The sequence below is a fragment of the Buteo buteo genome, chromosome 2 (genome assembly GCF_964188355.1).
Source record: "Buteo buteo chromosome 2, bButBut1.hap1.1, whole genome shotgun sequence".
Classification (NCBI taxonomy): Eukaryota; Metazoa; Chordata; class Aves; order Accipitriformes; family Accipitridae; genus Buteo; species Buteo buteo.
Genome location: NC_134172.1, coordinates 63,676,312 through 63,697,698, shown reverse-complemented (window position 1 = coordinate 63,697,698; position 21,387 = coordinate 63,676,312). Strand labels below are relative to the sequence as shown.

Below are 21,387 nucleotides of genomic sequence, written 5' to 3'. Positions count from 1 at the left end.
GCCTCTTCCAGGCGAGACCGTTTGCTCCTTACGAGTTTCTCCTCCTCTCCATCGATCACACAAGGAGCCAGAGCAACCGCTTCCAACGGAGTAATGCCAACGGAGACTGGCAATACAAGTAAGGCAGGAGGCCTACATGCGTTAACAGAGAATTAGATACAGAACAGCTGGTTTTGTCCCCGGGCGTTACAGTTGTCACGCCACAACCTCTGAATACAGAAAGGCTGCTAAGCGAACACGGCAGTAACAGCACTATCACCACATTCCCGTGGCAGCAGGAGAAACTCCCGTACCTACCAATCGCTCAGCTCTTGGCTTAGTTTAGCCTTGCAACTTCAAGAACAGAAAAGTTCAATCCGAGCGATACAAATCAACAAATTCAGCTCCTGCCGACACGTAGAACTACACCATCTCCCAGAAAAAGTAGTAAGGAGCTCGTGCTTTGGAAAGGAAAAGTCGGGACAGTATTACTGTTAGATTGCAACACTTTGCCAGAATCGTTTCTGGTTTGTATCGAAGCCCAACGATGAGTCATAACACAAAACGAATGGAAAGGAGAGGTTTATGTAGCCAAGGACCACTTACTACAACCTGTAACCGATAAACCAACTAAAATATATTTATCTAGGTAGGCATTAACACACACAAAGTGAATGCAGTAAGGTGCAAGCTTGGGCTTAAGGGTCGAGTCACTGGAGCCTTCCCTGGACTGGAGAGAGGCTCTTTCCTCTAACCAGGTCGTCCCGTTTGCCAGCCCGCTGCGATTTAAAGGTACAACCAAAGCCAAGTTTTGCCAGAACAGCTGCTTGATTCCTAGTCGTAAAAGACCATTCACGCAGCAGCTTTATTCCTGAAATGCATCCGTGAGTCCTCGTCGCCATTTCAGAGGGACTAGGCAGAGATCTGCCTCGCAAAAGCTGCCAGTATAACAGGAGTTCGCCTGATCGGCCAGTTTAATAGATCTGCGTGCTATAAACTCTTCAAAAGTTTGTGGTCTTTAAATGCTCTTCAGCTGTCACTTGTTCCCGTGAATCTCAAAGCAGGCATACGGTGATGGAAAGACGACAAGAGCGTCCACCCAAGAAAGGCAGAATAGCACCTTACCGTGGCTCTCGGCCTCCGGACTCACACGATTGCCAGCTTTATCCAAACGTTGTTTAAACGGATTGTGCTCTACATCCAGCCGCTGCTCTCCTGCTACGTCCCTGGCATCGATGCTCAAATCTGAAATCAGTGAGCAAGGAAAGCGGTCTATAAACACACGTTTGTTACGGCCTGCGGCAGGCTGAGGAAGCATTCAGCCAGTCAAAATACAGACTCTTTCAGCGAGGGCGGTAAGAACGCGCCAAAGCGGAAGAGGGCGTATGGCTGGGGACAAGTGACGTACAGGGAATAAAACGCACGTTGCGGCACCCTGAACGACCCTTCCAAATACGGGGTTGGGTTTGGTGCACCAGAAGGACGGTTTCCAGCTGCCCACAAAGCGTTACCCTGAGAGGTAATACGCTTAAGGCAAAAGAAACCAAAACCAAACCCCTCAAAGCCCATAACCATTCCCAGGAGCACAGGAGTTAAGCTTCAAATTGGTTGAAAGCTGCCTCCTACCTCTACCCCCTCACCCTTCCCCCTTCCCCATCAGCACATTTCCTCGTGACCCCTTTTCACAAAGAAGACGGAGAAGGTCTGGCGTCTCGGCCTGGTATCGAAGCACCGTGATGCGCTTGCCGGCTACACGCTCTCTTAGAAGACTGACAGCTTCTCTGCACAAAACAGCAGGGGCTTCCAAACTCTCTGGCCTTCCCGCGCCCTTTTAAACGTGAGGAAGGCAAAGACCGACAATATCTCGGGGGGTCACGAGGAAGTCAGACTCACTACAATTAGAGCCCAACGCACTACCCAAAGGAATTACCGCAACAGAACAAGAGGCAGGGAAGATTAGCGCACAGTCGGATAACGTGCACAGCAGCGGTACGCAGGAAGACTTGCAAAATTTTCCGTCGCCTCACCCTGCAGCTTTGTTTTGAATTTAGTTAAAAGGTAACCCGACTATCAAGGCTCACTCCGGTTTTAAAAACTCGGGGCAAAGGTTATCACGTGGCGTTGGCGTTAACAGTCAGAACTGAAGTACAAAAACCACGGAAAAGTTGCGCCTCGCCAAGTAACTTCCCAAGGAGACTCTAAAGCGTTTCAACAACAGTACAGTCCAATCTCGAGTCCCAAGCGAACACCGAACGCTGTGCCAGCGTTTTCAGTACGACCGAGCTCTCTGACAAAGCACCACACCGAACAGAAACGTAAGCGGGTTTATACCTGAGCCTCACGTATCATCTCAAAAGGTAATACAGCCTGCCTGGAAGCGCCGGTTTAAGCGCCCAGCGGGCCTGGCTGGAACCGCTGCGTAACCACCAGGGATCACCAATTCCTCCCTGCCCGTGGCCCAGGCAGCAGCGCAGCACTCGGAAGCACCGGGCACACCGAGCCTGTCGGGCCCTCGGCAAGTATGCAAATTATCCCCAACGTTCAGACGGCTGACTCACAAGCACAAGGCACGTGCGGAAGAAGAACATCGAGACTGGTCTTCGGTTTAGCTCCCCTTGATTTGTCAAGGCGCAGTTCCGGATGAACCTAGGAACAAGGGAAAAACGGAGAGTCCTGTTTCACTCGGAAGCCCATCAAAAGGCCTCTTTCTTTCCCGCGACTGCTCTGGCTCACCAGCTGATTTTTAAGAGGTGGGATTCAAGAGACACCTGAGCTGCTGCCTCCCACCGCAGCCAAGCGCTTGCCATTTCTAACGCTTTCTTTTAAGAAAGGTAGTAACTTGGGAATCTTAGAACCTGGGGTGGGGACGGGGGCTCCCGCGCTTCCTTGCTTTCCTTTGCATGGCCTGCTCGTAGGCGGCAGAGGCAGCGAGAAGAGCCTTTGAGACGCTCTCCTGCCACCGCGGTACAGGAAGCCACAAGCCACCCTTGGCGCCAAGCGGCTTTCGGGGGAGGGCAGCCCGCTCCCGGCCTCAAGGCCACCAGCTCGGAGAAAGAAAAAAACCCCACGCAGATCTGCGGCGGGTGAAGCTGCCGCGTGGGCAGCCCGCAGGAGGCGGCGGAGGAGGCGGCGGAGGAGGCGGCGGAGGAGGCGGCGGAGGAGGCGGCGGAGGAGGCGGCGGAGGAGGCGGCGGAGGAGGCGGCGGAGGAGGCGGCGGCTCGGCGGGGGTGCGGGGGCACGGCAGGCCGCCCCGGGCCGCAGGGCCGCCCCGGCCAGAAGCAGCACCGCGGGGCCGGGCCGGGCCGGGCCTCCGCCGCCGCCGCCGCCACTCACTCACCTCCTTGGTGAGGTAGTACTGCAGCTCCGAGAAGAAAAGCAGCACCATGATGAGCCCGCTGACAACCGTCACTGCCGGGGAGACGCGAACCGCCGTCAGACCCGCCGGTCCCGCCTCAGCCCGCCTCGCCTCAGCCCCGCCTCAGCCCGCCTCGCCTCGCCTCAGTCCCGCCTCAGCCCGCCTCAGTCCCGCCTCAGTCGGCCTCAGTCCCGCCTCAGTCCCGCCTCAGTCGGCCTCAGCCCCGCCTCAGCCCCGCCTCAGGCCCGCCTCAGGCCCGCCTCAGGCCCGCCTCAGGCCCGCCTCGCCTCAGCCCGCCTCAGCCCCGCCTCAGCCCGCCTCGCCTCGCCTCAGTCCCGCCTCAGTCCCGCCTCAGCCGGCCTCAGGCCCGCCTCAGGCCCGCCTCAGGCCCGCCTCAGGCCCGCCTCGCCTCGCCTCAGTCCCGCCTCAGTCCCGCCTCAGCCGGCCTCAGGCCCGCCTCAGGCCCGCCTCGCCTCGCCTCAGTCCCGCCTCAGCCCGCCTCAGTCCCGCCTCAGCCCCGCCTCAGCCCCGCCTCAGTCCCGCCTCAGCCCGCCTCGCCTCGCCTCAGTCCCGCCTCAGCCCGCCGCCGCCGAGCGCCGGCCCGCAAGGCCCCCCCGCCGGCCGCCGCCCCACGGCGAGGCCCGGGCCCGCCCGCCGGCCCCCGGCCGCCCTCACCCCGCCCGCTCACCCAGCGCGCCCCCGCACGTCTTGACCCGAAAGCCCTCCAGGGTCTGGTCTTGGGGAAGGCATCGAACCGCTTCAGCCGCCACAGCGAGTCCATGGCGCCGCGCGGCCCGGAACCAAACCCGCCTTCCGGCGCCGGGCCGGCACCGCCCCGCCACCGCCCCGCCACCGGCCCGCCGGGCAGCGCGGCCCGAAGCCGGCCGAGGAGGGGCTGGGGCTCCCGGGCTCCTCCGGGGCGGGAAGGTCCTCGCTGCCGCCTCGCCCTCTTCTGACCCTCCCTGCCAACGGCCCCCGGGCCTCTCGAGGCCACCCGAGAGACGCTGACTGTGCCGAGATGGGTTAGCTGGGAAGGGCTTGAGACCAAGGCGGAGCTGCTGGCAGAGAGCAGTTTTCACTCAGTTGCACCTCCTCCCCATCCCATCCCATCCCATCCCATCCCATCCCATCCCATCCCATCCCCTGCCTCCAGCTTGGCAAGGGCTGGCGTTTGTGACCCCCGCCCTCCCTTCGGAGAACAACCGAGCTGTCCCTCAGGCTGGCTGTCGCAGCAACAAAGCTGAAAGCAAATCACCTCGGGAGAGGACCGGCACGGAAGGAAAAAGGAAGGAAAAGACGGAAAAAGGGAGGAAAGGGAGGGAAAAAACGCCACGCTCTCGCCCCACCTCCCATCCCTGGCCTGCGCCCTTCACCCCTTCCTCTTGCTCCCACCTCCGGGTTTCCCTCTCTCGGCCCAGGGAAGAGCCCTTCCGAACTCAAGAGGTTACATCGTACAGCAGCTCGGAACAGCTTACTTGTGCAAGTGAAAAAGAGAGTACAAGCTTTGCCTAAGCCCCAGGCTTGCCTAGCCCTTGCTTCTTCCCACTAAAAAAGTGCAGTCCTGCAAAATCTCTTTGATTAAAACAAAATTTTAAACATCGCTGGCACTAGGCAATGCTTGCGAACGTAAACAGAACCAATACACCCCCGTTGGAAAAGGGCAGTCCTGCAAAATCTCTTTTATTAAAAAAAATAATTTTTAAAATCCGTGTCGCTAGGAAATGCTTCCCAACGCAAACAGAACAGATGTACCCCCCTTTCCCACAGCAAAACATAACACGTTTCCGGGAAGGGCACCAGGCTGGAACGCCGGGATGCTGCAGCTGCTCTTCTACAGGAAAAGAAGGTTCAGAGAGGCTGACCCAGCTTCCGAGCCTCTGCTTCCAGAACAGCAGCTTTGGGCTCCCTGACCACAGCTGCTAAGGAGCGAGACAGCTCTTGGTGAAGGTCTGACAGCTCCTGGCTGGTCTTGGCACAGCACTCGATATAGTCCTGCTTGTATTTTCGTTCTTCTGCCAGCTGCGTCTGCAGAAGGGACACCTGAAAGAGGCAAAAGGCCGAGCTCAGACAAGCCCACGCTCTTAGGACCATCCGCAGCTCCACAGATGCGGCCGTCAGGAAAGACGCACCCTCCAACTCCAGCCCTGACAAACACGTTGTCCTTGGGGAATGGGAACTAACAGGTTGCCAGAGCCACCCTGAACTGAGCTCAGATTACCGACAATTCCGAGTTTCTTTCTGGCATACCATTCACAAGGCACAACACCGAGACATGACATGCATATTAAAGAGAGAGGTTTCTACAGGATTTCGTAACCCAACCCTTTTTTTTCAAAGGAGAGATTTGGGCTACTGCCACCTTAGTTCCACATGCTTTCTCCTCAGCAGGAGGACTGCTGCTTACACAAGGTAGTGAAGAACCGTTCGGTTACGATCTACTTTAGGGACCTGACAGCTAGCACATGAAACGGGAGAAAACTCTCACTCTTCCTAACTTCAGAGCATTTCACGAATGAGCAGAGCATAATCTGATGAACACAGCCCAGGGGGCAAAGGAGCCTTAAAGGACTGCTGAGGCCTTCAAAATCCTCAAACTCTTATTATTTCCTGGCAACAGCGGGTAGGTCCACAGTGCAGGCAGACACAACCGTCACAGGGGGAAGGGGGTTCAACCCGTTATCTGTAGCAACAGAACTTCAGGCGCTGAGGCTTCCTGGTGAAAACACCCTTTTAAGGTATAACTTGATGGTTTCAGCGGTATGCTCGGCTCACTTGCCAGAGCTGAGCACCGTGTACTTGACTCGCACACATCTTACAGGCATTTTGCCCTGAACACCTGCAAAGATTCACCTCCTCAGGGAGACCAGGGCGTACCAGACCCTTAAAAGCACGTGGAAGAGGAGCCTGGTGACTGCTGCTACTCCCGGTACCGCTGTCAAGGGATGCGATAGGGTTCAGGAGCTGGGATGTACATTCTTACACTGATAAAACAAGCGTCCACGCTGTGCTTAGGCCTCCGACTCGGTCCGATACTGGGATCGTGATTAGCACAGCATAGCAATAGGAGACTAATGGTTGCCCGAAGGCTGTAAGCTCTGGCGCTGCCTCAGATCCCTGGAGCTCTGATAGAGTGCAAGCTCTACCATTAACGGAGTCAAGGGAAAATGGAAGCTGTCAACAAGATGAGTAAGACTCAAGGGGAACATCCTTAGAATCTTCTCTATATTGAGGTGAGTGCCAGTTCTCTGCACTTCCTCCAATCCCTCTCCCACCACGCCTGACCTCTAGGCAAGCCAGAGACTTAGACCTAGGTGCATGATGTTGTTTGGCCATGGCCAACAGATGTGTCTGACTGACTGGGTATTTCCACTGCCTGGCGTACTCACTTCCCGACAGCCAAACAAAACTCGGGCTGTAGCATCGTGCAAAGCTGTGCCCCTCAGTACAGCCACGGCAGCTTTTGACGAGAGCTTTCCTACTCCTCACCTGGTTCTGCAACTCAGCTAATCGACGACTGCAGCGAGCGTGAGACTCCTCCTGTGAAGAAAATGCAAGGATTTCCTTTTGGTCTCCAGTTTGGCCAGGGCCATGGTCTACGTTCCACTTCTCTTGGGTCTATACTGGGGGGATGCTGCCACTGGGATTTGCCACTGTTCCTCTGTATGGCCAGACCCTCCTCCCACCAAGGAAGATTCTGTTCTCACCTGTCTAGAAGCAGCCATCTTGTGCTGGTCAGCAAGCGAAAATCCGCAGGCATCTGGCAGCATCCGACCACTGTGGTATCTCTTCAGTCTCCTCCGCTCACGTTCCACCTGCACGTTGGTGATAGGAGAAAGGGTCACAGAAACCTGCCACCAAACAAGGAGCAAAAGGAGCTCTGGACATCATGGCAAGGAGATTTCTGCTCTGCTCAGAGGCTGTTAATTGCCCCAGAGAACGCTGCGGGCAAAAAGCACTCCAAGTAGGCTATGGAACAGAAAGAGCAAGAGGAAACAGCTCCTGACACAAGAGCGTCAAACGTGCGTGTATGGGGACACTGGGGCAAGAAGGGTGGGACCGGAGCAAATGCGCATTTGTGAAGGCAACGGGGGGCCAGAAAAGAGAGAAAATACAAAAGCATGCGTCCACAGGGGGAAGTGGGAGAGGGAAGCAAACAAGCAGAGGACTCCAAAGTGCTGTCTGTGGAAATGGGGTGTGATCCAGAGGACCGTGAGGCTTTGCAGAGGCAGCGAAAGCCTGTTTTACCTGCTCGAGAGTCCTCCTGAGCTCAGCATTGAGTTGCTTCAGCTCCGCCTTCTCCAGTTCCAGTCTTGCAACTGCTCGCTGCAGACATTCCAGCTGCTGTGACAGAAGCCTCTTCTCCGAGAGCCATGATAGCTGCTCCCCTTCTGCAATAGCCTGCTGGGTATACAGAGAGGAGTTTATGTGAGCTGGTGCCCCATAAAGGTTAGGAGGGACAGAATCGACAAGTCGGGGAGAGTGACCGGGCTCGGGAACGGACAGTGCCAAGTCCCTTCTGCTCCTCCTGCTTGACGGGCCAAAACAACACACTCTCTTCCTAGGGGCCCTCCTCCCCATCGCCGTGGGGAAATCCACACAGATTTGCCTTCCGGCCTTTTGGACCGCAGCACAAGTACATCCTGAATGCGCAATGAAGCCCTTCGCCTGATCGGGCAACGGTACGAATGCCGTTATTTTTAAGACACTGGAAAAGCTGTACCTCCGAAATCGACATCTCTGAAAGCATCCTCTAAGCACCGTCAGCGTAGCTGCTGTGCAACCATCGTTACAAAATTCTGCTAAGGTCAGTCCCTTAGTTTGGTCAACTGTACCCCTTCCTTTCCATGCCAAACCCCAACCACGACACGTCGGCTAAGCTTGCCTACACAGGACAGAACCAGTTACCCATCCCCAACGTTTGGGCTTGGGGTAATTCTAACAGCAAGCTCCGTAGTTCTTTCAGTAGTTCGGGGGCTGACAGAAAACATTTCAGCAGGTGAACGCCTTGAGCTACGCAGACAGGCAAGCCTGCTGGCTACAACCGCAGTTTCTGTGGCCAAGCAGGTCATGTATTTATGGGACTATATATTCCCGTATCTTTATGGGCATCATCATTAGAATCCTTTCTAGACATTTTAGTTGACTGACGATCAGTCACACTGCCTACCTGATGATGAAACCGGTCCGTGTCCCTCTCCGAAACCATGCTCTGCAGGATGGCTATGTCTTCCCTCAGAGTCCCATTGGCCATTTCACTCTTGGTGAGGGCAAGAGTCAGTGCTTGTGCCTTCTCTTTCCATTTGACTTCTCTGCTCTCGGTCTGCTTCAAAATAGCAATCGTGCGCTCCAACTCTTCCCCCTTGGCTTTCCGCTCATCCTCCAGTTGTTGCGTTAGCTCCTTCTGTCTTTGCAAGGAACGGTCTCTCTCCTGGAGAACTCGCCTCTTCTCTGCTTCCTCTTCCTCCCATTTCTGGAGTTTCTGGATTTGTTTCTGCAGGGTCTCCCCGCCAGCCTTCCATCGCAAAGCTGATGTTAATTGTTTCAAGAGCTCACTCTGCCTCCTAAGCTCTTGTTCTCTCTCTCTCAGAGTCTTCTCTAAGTACCCGACTCTGTCTCTGTGGTTCTTGATCTCTTCATCCTTCTTTGTCAGAGTCGGCTGAACAGGCTGGAGATCTTCCCGAAGAGCTCTTACTTCCTCTTCTAACTCTTTGAGTTCACCTTCAGCCTTGGTCTCTTGCTCCTTCTCATGCAAGGCTTCTTCCAGGAGCTTCTCTGGCTCTCTGCCATGCCTAACCTCTTCATTCTTCTTGGTTAGCTGCAGCTGGAGATTCTGCAAGGTCTTCAGTTCTTCTTCTTGGCGCTGGACTTTTTGCATGAGAGTTTCATTGTCTTCATCTCTCTTCCTCACCGCTTGCTCAAGCAGATCCACTTGCTGCTGGCATGATGTTAGAGCTGCTTTCGTGCTTTCTTCACGAAGCCGGAACATGTTCATTTGCTCTGTCTGCCTGAGGAACTCCAAATGGTTCTCCTTCAAGATTTGGCTCATTTTGTCTAGATCCTGCTCTAGACTCTTGGCCTGCTTGCCTTCTAACTCCTTCTGCTCTCGAAGCTCCTGGACGTGCTCTTGCAAAGACACTATCTCTTGATCTCTCGCTTCCAGAGAAGATGCAGCGTATTCTAGTTTTTGCTGTATGGCTTTGGTCTGCATCGCTGCCTCCTCCTTTTGCTGTTGAAGCTTAGAGAGAGCTTCCTCCAGAACCTCTATCTTTTCCTCTCTTTCTTTCAGAGTCAGCTTTGTTGCTTGGAGATTTGTTTGCTCAGCTTCACGCTTTTCCTCCTTTTCCTTCCACGCCTCACATTGCTTTCTAAGGGATAACATTTCTTGTTCTTTTTCCTTCAGTGCCACTTGAAGCTGCTGCAGAATTTCCTTCTGCTGTCCAGAGTCTTGCTCTTGTTTTTGGAAGGTCTCAATCAGTTCCTTCTGAGATTCAATCATTAAATCCTTTTCTTTCAGTACTGCTGTAGCGTATTCTAAGTCTCTGTGCAAGACATTCATCTGTTCTTCTGTTTTTTCCGCATAGCTCCTTGCCTGTTGCTTTTGGATGTCTAGGAGTCTGTCCTTTTCTTTTAAGGTTCCTAAGGTCTGCTCCAGTTGGTCACGGACAGTCCTTAACTGCATTTCCATGACTTCTTCAGCTTCCCGGATTTGCTTTTGTTGCGACTCAAGCTCTTGATCCTTTTCAGATAAAGAAAGGGTCATCTTTTCTAGTGTACCACGAAGCTCTTGCAGGTAGCCCTCTTGCTGGTCCTTGTACTGCTGCAAGAGTCTTAACTGATCCCTTTGAGAATCACACTCGCTCTCTCTGTCCTTAAGAACTGCCCTCAGGTGTCCAAGGCTCGCGTGCAGAGATTTCACCTGTTCTCTCTCCATTTCCAGCGCTTGGATCTGCTGGGTCAGAGACAGAAGCTCCAAATTCTTCTCCTTCAAGTTTCCTTTCATATGATCAAGATCCACCTGCAGATTTCTCACTTGTGATGCACCATCTCGTTCTAGAATCATTATTTTCTCCTCCTGGAATTGGATCTCCCGGTCTCTCTCCTCCAGCTCTTTGCTCATCTTGCTGACAGCAGTCCTCAGCATTTCTTGCTGCTTCTCCAGCTCCTGTATCTGTTCTTGCTGGGATTCAACCTTCTGTGTTTTCTCTGTTATGTCCTTGATAACCTCACTGAGAGTAGCTTCATGCATTTCTTTCTGGTTCTCCAGCATTCTCATCTGTTCCTGGTACAACTTCATTTCTCCCTCCCTCTCTGACAGGATGGCAGTCATATGAGTGAGACTCTCCTGCAAAGCTTTTCTCTGTGCTGCCTCTTTTTGGAGCATCTGGATTTTCTCCCGCTGCGTTTCCACTTCCTCGGTTTTGATTTTTAAGGTAGACAATGTAGTCTGAAGTTCTTGTTCAAGGCAGCGATTCCTATCTGTTGCTGCATTTGCTCGGGTTTCGGAGGCTGTGACCGATTCCTGAAGAAGTTTCATCTCCCGTACCAGTTCTTCTTTAACTGCTCGCAGCCTGTCCCGTTCCTGCTGCAAAGCAGTGACAAAGAGGTTCAATAATTCCACCCATGTATGTTTGCTTTTCGTACTAGATTTGAACTCCTGCTTCAGTGGCAGTCAGGGGCTGCCCCCTCCCTCCCTGCCTCTCGGGATGTTGTAAGACCTTTCCTGTGCCACCCTTTCGGTTGCGTCTTTCCCAGCTTACTCGGCCAGTCCCGTCTTCCTTTTTGCCCTTCTCCGAACCTCTTCTAGCTCTAGCGTGTTCTTTTGGGGAGGAGCTGCCAGAACTGCAGCCAGGATTTAAAGTGCAGACTAACCATGATTTAGGCAGTGGCATGACAATGTTCTCTCTGATAGGGAGGGAAGAAGGGAAGACAGAACAACCCCAACATGGGATTTCCCGTTGTTGGGGTTGGGGTTTTTTTTGGACCTCTACCGTGTAGAGTTTTCATGGTACCATCCTCTAGAACCCCACTGTGCCCTCTTGAAGGAGTAGTGGTCAGATCACAGACACAGTTACGGTGTTCATGTTCTCTTCAGGCTGCAACGCGCTTCCTGCCTTTCTTAAACCTACACTCTGGTAGCCTCTCGCATTACAGGCCCTGTCCCTCACGGCACAAAGGTCTCATGGCTGCCAAGGCATCGCGCCTCTTTACAAAGGGGTGTCTAAGAGACGCTTCTACCCAGACGGACAGTGTCCAGAGAAGCACTGCCAATAAGGAGCCCAGAAGAGTAAAAAAAAACACACTAATTCTCCTTTCACAGTCTCTACCTCTTGCTTGGCACTTTCCACTCTCGTCCGTTCCTCCTCTTGTTGAGCTTGCATGGCAGCAACTTTCTGCTTCATATCAAACAGCTTCTTCTCGTGCTCCCTTTCTGCCTCTGCCTTCTCCTTTTCCCACTGCTCCAGCATCTCCTGTAGCTCTGAATGGTGCCCTTCCCGCTCGCTTGCCTGATGAGGGGAGAAGAAGACTTCAGGATGGAGTCCCAGCCAAGCTTCTCAAAAAAATGGGAAGCTTCATCCCTCCCACAAACCCCCACCTCCACAGCGCACAGTAGTGGCTTTGTGCCCTCCATAAATCATGTCCTATCAAGGAACTTAAAAGGAGGGTCAGCTGGTGGAAGAAGAGGAGATGTTACCTTCCCCTCTCTGGCGGCTGCCTGTTTCCTAGCACCTCTCGCCTACGGGATTTCTCTCTAGTCTCAGAGCCGCTATTTTCAAAGCTCAACTCCATTCTCATCAAGGAAAAGATGCAGATGGACTGCAGGGTGAGAAAGGGGCCAGCACCCCAATGCCCTAGTCACAAGACGGGCCACGAGCTCAAGTACCAGGAACAAGGGGCTGTTCCATCTGTTCTGTATGCTTTGAGCCCAAAGATAACACCTCTGTCAACCGGGAAAGGACAGAAAGAAAGGAACAAAGTTCCCACGACTGCAGTTGGCAGGAAAGTTAGGAGTCTACTTCACGGTAGACAGGAGTCTGGTAAGATCCTACCCCTGTACTGCCACGCCTTGGGTGGGGACCACCCAACCTTCTGCTCAACTCGTCTTAGGCCCACACGGAATCCGTGGCTTGCATTTACTGTCCCAGCATAGTCCCGTGGGTCTTCACGTGCTTTCAAGTGCGAGCCGTTGGCTCTGCTGCCTGGCCTGGCAACGTGTGGCCTATGACAGACGCTTGCTGCCATTTCACACGCTCGGGCTATTATTCTTCTAAAGCTAGCCCACAAAGCTTGCCTCAAGACTTCAGAAGCATATTGTTTCCTACCAGCTCTTGCAGGAGCTTGTTTATTTCCACTTCGTGATCCGTTTCCCGAAGCTTGAGGGTATCGTTATACTGCTCTTCTGTCCGCAAGAGCTGCTGCGCCATGTTTTCCCGTTCCTGCTTCATGAGAGATCTCTCTGCTTCCAGCTCACATTGAAGGCACTTCACTTCCCCTGCAAACGTGACAAATGGCAAGATTCAGGGCCTACACAAACAGCGGTTCTGGCCTCACTAACCTTAAGCCATCTGAATTTCAGTGTAGGAGGGATCTGTCCCCAGCTCCTTCACTCCTTAGAAGCACTGCAGACAGAGAGCTGTTTTTATACCATCCTCCCTAGGCAGGGGGATCACCAGAAACAAAGCACATGAGGCTCTCACCTTGTATCACCTCCTTGGCCTGCCTGACTGTCTGAAGTTGGAGTTCAAGCTGACTCCTGGCGATCTCCAGCTGACATAAGCGCTGCTGAGCCTCAAGCAGGCTGCATTCCAGGGTCTCCCTCCCGGACCTACAAGACGCCAATACGGAGAGAAATGAGTTTCTTGCTCCTGACGCCCACAGGGAGTTAGTCCAGTAGGAACTGCTTCAAGATCCCTACCCTGCAGTACGGAAAATGGGTTGCATGGAAACTGGTATACAGAAGGCATATTTCTGCCATTTAAAAAAGTAATGCAGGCCCCTCCGAGGGAATGCCCAGGCTTTACTTATGACCTAGCGTAACACAGAAAGCCCAGCCGAATTTGATCTCCATAGCCAAATCTGAAATTGCTATTGTCTGATCTATGACGCACGGGTAGCTGTGCTCACAGAGTCTGTGCCAGCAAGCAAAGCCCAGCCTCTGCTCACAGCCCTTTGCTCATCGTCACTTCCAGGTTGCTCGGCAGGGGCACAGAGTAAGAGTATCTCCCTGGCTGACTCGTGACTTTTTGATGCTGTTCCTAGTGTACGTACAGGGAGGTGATCTTCCAGACTCCCTATATTTCAAAGGGACTAAAGCAATACATCAGATGATAGAGTAAAATCTCATGCTTGTAAGCAGCATTTGTAAGAAATCTGAACCAGATTTTACCTGAACAAGGACTACCTGAAAGGAGAGACAGGTAGCCTTCAGTTTAAACTCTTGGAAGTTCACCAGAAAAACTTGCTACTTTTCTCTAAGCCTTGCTAACTAAGCAGGCAGTAGCCCCAATGACTTGCCGCTCTTTAAAATGGAAGTTGTAGTACTGCGGAGGCAAACTGTTACATCCATAGACTTCAACCGACTGCTGCGTACGACACACAGGACTCTGCAACCAGGAGCTGAAGTTGCCTCCCTGATCTAACACGGCGTCCTGTGGGCCAGGTTCCTACCATACACAGCACTGCCTCACTAGAACAGGCGTGCAACCAGGAGAACATCCTTCAGGGTAAAGGGGCACCCGAGTGGTACAACAATAAGACCCGCAACAGTAGGATTTCACTGCTTTGATGGACGATGGAGGATGTATCTTCAAGAAGGAGAACAAGCACATATTTCTGACTACGCCAATCTCTGGCAGTCCAAAGTAAGTATGCTCCATTTTAAGGATAAACCAAAGTCAGTCTCTAAAACAGAACAGAGAAGATAAGAGTCCAAACTGTTGTGACGACAACAACAGGCTCTTGAGAACAACATCTGGCAAGAATAGTTGCTGCAGCCCAATAATTGACAGAACATAATTCAGCTGGATCAAGTAAGAGGAGCTGGAGCTCAGAAGCAGCAGCAGCAGCTCTCAAGAAACAGACTGAGTCAAAATGGTGTTTATCAGCCTTGCTGACAACATACTCTGGAGTGGTAAGGCGTAAAAGTCAAGAAGCATGACAAACAATCTCGCATTTGTACAGCTCTGCAAGGCCAGGAGTCTTCTAAAAAAGACCTGAGAGGAGGACAAACATCTCGATACGTTGGGTAGTTTGGGGTTGTTTCTTTTTAAAAGCAGAACTTGTCACACGTGATCTTAGAAACCTGACCCAGCAGAAGGACAAGATCTTGTTCCTTCCCTGCATAAACTCCTCCATGATGTCTATCTCAAAACAGCACGTGGTAGGGAGTACCGGACCCACACAGCAATGATGGGCAACAATTCCCGCAGACTGGCGAGCATTCAAAAGAGGCTTCCCTGCTGCTGGTGTAACCAACTCTAGGTCCTGCACCACAGGTAACAAGAGTTAGACTAGAAACAGTAGGCCCTCAAGATTTTCAGCACGAGCCTCCAGCTTCACCCTAAATGGCAGTGTCCTACTCGCAATGTCCCTACGTAATAGCCTTGAATTCTGAAGATCCCCTGTCAAACTACTTGATAAGGAAAGATCCAAGTTCAAACGCGCAGAACGAGAAACCAAAACCAGAGAGAAGCTTTGGGTTTCAGTAAACATCTGCATGGTTTAATTACTACTCAATGCAGAGCCAAGGTACCAGATACTGAGGAATTAACGCTGGCTTGCTTTGGACTTCACACAGGAACGTGCAAGGGGGCATAAACATGAGCCCCAGGCTCAGGAGAGCTTTGTTAGCTTTAGCTGTCAGAAAAATAACATTCCAACCATGCTGTACTGGTTTGGGGTTTTGTTTGGTTTTTTTTTTTTTCTCGAGATTCTTCCATTTTCTGTCCATGGAAGGTGAAAACAGCTGAAAAGCATACAGGATGCAATGAATCCTCGTGTAATGATTATCACCTCTATAATTACAGACATTAAATAATCTCCTGCCTAGGGTCTCCCCCCTGCCTTTACCTGGCCTCTGCCAGCTGCTCTGCAAGGCCTCGTCTGTCCTGCTCCGTGGCTGCCAGTTGCACCTCTAGGGCAGCCTTCTCGTGCACCAGCAATTCCTTCTCTTTGGAGACGTTGGCCAGTGCCTGCCCTTGGCGAGAGGACTCCTGCCGCAACTGCTCCAGACCACTGCTAGCTGACTCTTGCTGGCGGTGAACCTGAAAGCGGGACAAAATACAGTTAGAGTCCTTTCTCTGGAGTTCTGTGCAGAGCCAGCCAGTGCCACTTCTGAATCAGCTAGAGGAGAAAGAGCTCCGGCACTCTGGCCTGAAAGTTTAAGAGCATCTGCTTCATGCCACCCTAACACCCTGGGCTGCCAAAAGGCACTAGGGCTGTTAACCTGAAAGCAATGTGTAAGGCCCTACTGGGTTGCCTGGGACCAGACGGCCCCTTCAGGACAAACATACACACCCCAGACTACATCTTTTCACGCAAAAATACCACATCTTCCACAACTGCCACCTTGCAAACTAAAATTCTATCAGAATCTATGCCAGTGCTGGAAATTTTCAGGAACCGTTGAGCAAGAGCAACTTTGCTCGCCGAACAAAGCGGAAATACACATGGTTTCTCCTTCTAGAAGAAGAAAAACCAACATCAAAGCGTCACCTTGTCACAAAACACCACCACGCACCTACTTCAGTGTGTACAGCAGTTGGATGCAATGAGGTGATCCTTGGCAGGGAAACAGCCCTTGTGGTGAGCAGTGTCATTTAGTGATTTACGGAAGTCCGGCTGGTGTGGCCAAAGAGATGGTAGGCTCTACTTGGACAGTAGTTCATGTCAACAATACTGTTTACTTGTCTTACACAAACAAGTTGTCCAATAGACCTTGCTGGCATTCAAGCCTGAAGACTAACCGTGATTTTTCAGCTTTCTTCTGCAGTGATGCCAATACACCTCTGATGGGTATTTGCCAAACAGACCACGTACTCCAAAACTAAGACTGCCTAACAGAGAACAGACCATCAGAAACAACCAAGTCTCCTCTCAAAAGTTACCCCATAAGACCTAAGACTGTACATTAGGAAGCCGACACTGAAATGATGGCAAACTCCCTAGTCTCCTCCAGCGATGCAATTCTCCCAAGCTCTTTTTCCACTCTACCAAAACCAGTTAGTCCAGAGTAAACAGTCTTCTGGGATCACCTCTTTCTCAGCTTCTCCCTCAAAGCCTAACGAGGATCTAGCAATTCAAAGCGGCCTGTAGGTGGTAAAATACAGTTTCAACCATTTCAGGATGTCATTCCCGTTCTTAGCAGTACAAGACAGCAGACACTGACTTGCCGCTTCGTCCCGCCCTCTAGGCCCCAACAAGCCGAGCTTGGAAAGTTGCAGACTTCACAACAAAAAGCATAAATAGAAACATGCAGCCCCGGGGGGTTTTGGCCTCAGGAAATGGGTGAAGAGCTACCCTGTTTGCTTCTTTCGACGCATGTGGAGAGTAGTAGCCTCACGCAGATTCGTGGGCAAGGCAAATCACCTCTCTGCAGCTTATCAAAAGCCAAAAAAGAGGCCAACACAGAGAGGTGGATTAAAGGAATCTGTAGAAGCAGAGGACGACCCAGAGAATTGCACAACAGCTCTGCAAGCCATCAACACATTTCCAGAAGGAAGTAAACAACGCCGCCTGACCCCCAGCGCTACCAAGTGTCTCCTTGACAAAAAACACTGCAGAATCCAACAGATACAGCTTCACTGAGCCAAGCAGCCAAAAGCCCACCCAGAAAGCACCAGGTTTGTGGCCTCACCTCATTGAGTTTCTCTTGGGTTTCTGCCTTCTCCTCTGCCAGCATCCTCAGCTCTGCCTGCAGCCCCTCCTGTTGCTCCTCTGCTTTCTTCAGCAGCTGCTCCAGGTGGGCTTTCTCTGCGCTCAGCGCCTCATTTGTTCTTTCACACAAGCTCAGCTTCTCCTGGCCAGAGATCTTTGCTCTCTCCAGCTCATCCACTTTGCCTGACAGAACGTCATGCTCTTGCTCCAGCTACAATCACAGAAGCACAGAGGAAATAAAATAACTGTAAGATTTACTCTGGAGGAGCTTTGGCTTCGACAGAGAAAAGAGCAACGTTTCCACATTCAGACAGTCATACTGTCTGAAGGCGAGAAGTCTGAGAAGCAGCAGCAGCTGGAGACAAATGCCTGGCAAGATCTTTGACAACTCTGCTCACCTGCAACACAAGTTTGTTCAGCTGCACCTTATCCAACACAAGAGCTTCATTGATGCTGCTCATGTTCGCTGCTGCAACGTGTAGATCGGCTATTTCAGCAGTCAGCTTATTCTGAGCCCCTGTCAACTCTGCTACTGACTGCTCTGCCTGAAGAGACAAAAGAACAACATGACAACAAAGACAGGAAAATCCCCGACCTCAAGCAGCAACTCCAGATCCCCTCTTGTGTCTCTGGCACACTCCCAGTTCAGCGTTCCCAACAAGCACGTGGGCACTAACTACACCGGAGAGCCTCTGTGGTCTGATCACCATTTTCCAAGAAGGACAACAACATTGTCCCTGTCTTCTACTGCCAGAAACAGCATCTGCGGTGGTCTTGCTAGCACAACTGCCTCTCCCACAAGTGCTGCCTCGGAATAAGGTGACCATACCTTTTCCAGTGCCACGGTAAGCTCGTGTTTCTCTTGCTTCAGCAGATCCCTCTGAAGGTGCGATTCCTCCAGCATCTCTCTTGCGACTACCAACTCGCTCTGTAATAATGAGTGTTCTCCTTCAAGCGCAGCTAAGTCCTTCAGTCTAGGAGAAGGGGAAAGACAAACAAGTTTTTAACGTAAAAAACATTCTCATTTCCAAAACCACGAGGATAGAATCATAGAATCGTTTAGGCTGGAAAAGACCTTTGAGATCATCGAGTCCAACTGTAAACCTAACGCTGCCAAGTCCACCACTAAACCGCGTTCCCTAAGCACCACACTCTACAGGTCTTCAAAATACCTCCAGGGATGGTGGCTCAACCACTTCCCTGGGCAGCCTGTCCCAATGCTTGACAACCCTTTCGGTGAAGAAATTTTTCCTAAGATCCAATCTAAGCCTCCCCTGGCACAACTTGAGGCCGTTTCCTCTCGTCCTATCACTTGTTACTCGGGAAAAGAGACCCACACCCACCTCGCTACAACCGCCTTTCAGGTAGCTAACAGCTTCCCGCCTGGGAGTTCTCCCTCTCCTCTTTCATACGTTGGACACGAGACTTTCCAAAGTTCTTCTTTGGGTAAGACAGACTTTTAAAGTCCACCTTAAGAGTCCCACAATTACTTTTGCCTTCAGCAGTGAACCGATCAAAGAGCTGGCAATCTATCTGGGGAGATGTGTACGAATTTCCCAAACTAATAGTCACAGGATCACAGGATGATTCAGGTTAGTATGTGTGATGTTGCAAAATGGCACTCCTTGCCCCAAAGGCCTTCTGCGCTCAGTCTAGCGTGCAAACGGCAGTACGGAGGGGCTACATTGCATATGATGGTCCTGGGCAAATTCCTCCCAACTCCTTTAGCACAGCCCTGGGTAGCAAAAGGGCTGTACAAGAGACACGGCTCTCTTTACGCTGGTCTCCATTTCTCACCAAGAATCAGTTAACAGCAAAAACATTGTAATACGCCATCTCTTTTCCAGTCCTGCCTTACTCACAAGAGCTTCTGTCTGTCAGATGGTTTTTTCTGTCTGTTCTGTTGAAGGCAATAGTTTGACTAGGGACAGGAACAAGGCTGTGCAGAATAGGTGCGTTTTAAACGTGAACACAGCCCATCCTATGAATGCAACAAGCACCCACAGAAGATAACGCTGCTAACAGCAAAGTTGAAAACACATTCACCTGTCCTGAAGCTCCTTCTTCTCCGGGTCCCCTTCGACTTGTAAGTGCATCGCTTCCCAAGTCTTCTGGCTTATTTCCTCTTCCGCTTGCTGCTGTGCCTGATCCTTGAGGACAGGTCTACCCAGCGTAACGGGTTCCCAGGGCCGTACGCCACAGTTTAGGCGGGAGCAGTTTACAAGTAGAGATCCAGAAAGCCTCAATTGCTCTGCCTTCAGCTCTGACAAATCTCTGAAAAAGAATCAAGAAAGAGGTAATGTTCACACCACCACCTTTCTCAGCCGACTCGCTTCCGAAGCACGTAATTGCGCAACAGTAAAAGCCGGCAGGAAAGATGACATCTTCGCTGGGGACGAATCATTCATCTGACACTTTGGGATCAGGACACATCTTGACCCTTGGGCAATGGGTCTATTTGACGGTTGAGGAATGAATCTATTTTCTCCCCAGAGAGAAGAGGAAATGTATGGAACAGCCAGAAGGCTTCGAGAATTAACTAGCGGGTTAGGCATACTCTACGCATTAAGGAAAGCTTATCACCAAATCAGGTAAATGGCTGACGGTGACCCAGAGTTTGAAACTGCATGCTGACACCAGAAGAATTTACTGTTAGGCTACGCTCTTCTTCTCTGCACAGAAGGCACCTGTGAGAAAGCAACCTCAGAGAGCCCAAGAACAAGAAAACAATCATAAAAGGGAGGGATCAAACTAAGCAAAATCAACTGGAGAAATGTAATAGCAGGGTAGGGAAGCTATTCTTTCTCTCAACAGTGTTGGTACAGGAATAAGCGGATGCAAACTGACCACGATAAACGTAAGCTGGAAATGAGAAGGAAAAAATAAATATATACATATTCATGAATGATCTTTCCATCACGAGCAGTGGGAAAGGAAAGCCAGTGAGATTTAAGGCAAATTTTGACCACTCTCTAAAAGGGGACCGCTCCACATGCTGCATGCATAGCTTTGGTGAGTCTCTCCCAACTCGTCCACATATGCCTGTGTCTGTGTTAACATGCCCAAACATCACCACAGCCAAGTTCACCTGTTCAGGGCCTCTGCATTGCTTATAACCTGAGCCCCTCAGCTGTATCTGAAAACCAGCATCAAACAAAATGATTCTGAATATAGCCTAAGGCATGCTTAAGGCCATCGCTTCAGACTACCAAAGGAGAAATTGTATCTTTAGCCGCAGCTAGCGTAACATCAAGGCTCAAAAAGCAGCTGTGAAGGGAAGCTGTGTTTCTTCTGCAACGAGATCTAGCCTTCACTTCGACTCACCGGTCAGTGGCAGTCTTCATTTCCAGGAAATGACAGCGGAAGGTTACCACCTGACGCCACAGGCTGAGTAGACGGCTGCGTTCACCCCTTAGGTAGCTGTCATAAAGCTAAACAGGCAAAGACAAAAAGAAATGCCAATTCAGCCTTCGCTGCCACTGTACAAGCCTTTCAGAGAGGAGAGGGTACAACCGTCATCACCGGGTCTCCTTTAAGAACTATTCCAACGGGGGGGGGCGGAGGGGGGCAGGGAATGACGACACATCAAGGACTGAAGAGCCACCACAGAGGCATCCTCAGTAGACCTGCCACCTGACTGCAAAGAAGGGAACATCCACACCTCCCCTGCAGGCGCAGGTATCAACAAAGCAAACGGATCGCGATTCATCATCTCGCCTTGCAGAGGTGTCTAACAGGCTCGGTGGAGGAAGACAAAAACAAGCCCCTCCGAGACCAGTGTCAGATTTGCTTACAGCAGCCTATTGGTAAGGGAGGCCTGTCCTGTTCTTCTGTTGGCTACCCTGAATCCGAAAACACACAGACCTCTCTTGGGTCTCCACTGCTGCAGGCAGAGATTTAGGAACTATTAAAAAACAGACGAGCGTTCACAGGTCACTGCCCTACAGTGCCCAGCAACAGCAAGCATTTGCCTTTGAGAACGAGCAGTACGGTCACAGCACGCGGGCATCTTCCATCACCACAATCTGCTGACACTCCTCCATCTCACACCCCTGGCTTCTGCTCATCAACACCAATACATCCTCAACGGTGCCACGACTTTCACACAGCAAGTTCTCCAGGCCAGAAATAAAACCCATTCTCATTCCACCCCGGCATCGCGTCTGACATTCCCGTCGCCC

The 21,387-nt window shown here is 51.6% G+C and overlaps 2 protein-coding genes across 3 annotated transcripts in view; both read right to left on the bottom strand.

Moving 5' to 3' along the window:
• Window positions 1–283: 283 nt before the first annotated feature.
• LOC142045233 (endoplasmic reticulum-Golgi intermediate compartment protein 3-like) overlaps window positions 284–21,387 on the bottom strand; it is a 35,271-nt gene continuing 14,167 nt past the window's right edge. Inside the window, exons 2-4 of the mRNA XM_075058511.1 lie at window positions 4,023–4,389; window positions 2,538–2,625; window positions 284–1,224 (exon numbers count right to left, since the gene is read on the bottom strand). Coding sequence (XP_074914612.1) covers window positions 1,016–1,224; window positions 2,538–2,625; window positions 4,023–4,115 — 390 coding nt within the window. The 5' untranslated portion in view covers window positions 4,116–4,389 and the 3' untranslated portion in view covers window positions 284–1,015. The remainder of the gene's footprint in view (window positions 1,225–2,537; window positions 2,626–4,022; window positions 4,390–21,387) is intronic.
• LOC142045208 (uncharacterized) lies at window positions 8,385–13,176 on the bottom strand. 2 transcript variants are annotated; one of them, XM_075058451.1, is made up of 3 exons: window positions 12,655–13,176; window positions 11,659–11,838; window positions 8,385–10,916 (listed from the first exon to the last, which is right to left on the bottom strand). In XM_075058451.1, the coding sequence occupies exons 1-3, from the start codon at window positions 12,775–12,777 to the stop codon at window positions 8,400–8,402; spliced, it is 2,820 nt and encodes a 939-aa protein (XP_074914552.1). In that variant the 5' UTR covers window positions 12,778–13,176; the 3' UTR covers window positions 8,385–8,399. The 2 variants fall into 2 exon arrangements, with proteins under 2 accessions (XP_074914552.1, XP_074914560.1); XM_075058459.1 differs by having other exon boundaries at window positions 8,385–10,913.

Coding starts and splice junctions, on each gene's coding strand:
- LOC142045208 (XM_075058451.1), bottom strand. CDS start 12,777: ATGAAGCAGGAACGGGAAAACATGGCGCAGCAGCTCTTGCGGACAGAA. Junction 11,839..12,654: donor ACAAGCTCCTGCAAGAGCTG/GTAGGAAACAAT, acceptor TCCCCTCATCAG/GCAAGCGAGCGGGAAGGGCA. Junction 10,917..11,658: donor TGGAAAGTGCCAAGCAAGAG/GTAGAGACTGTG, acceptor ACTGCTTTGCAG/CAGGAACGGGACAGGCTGCG.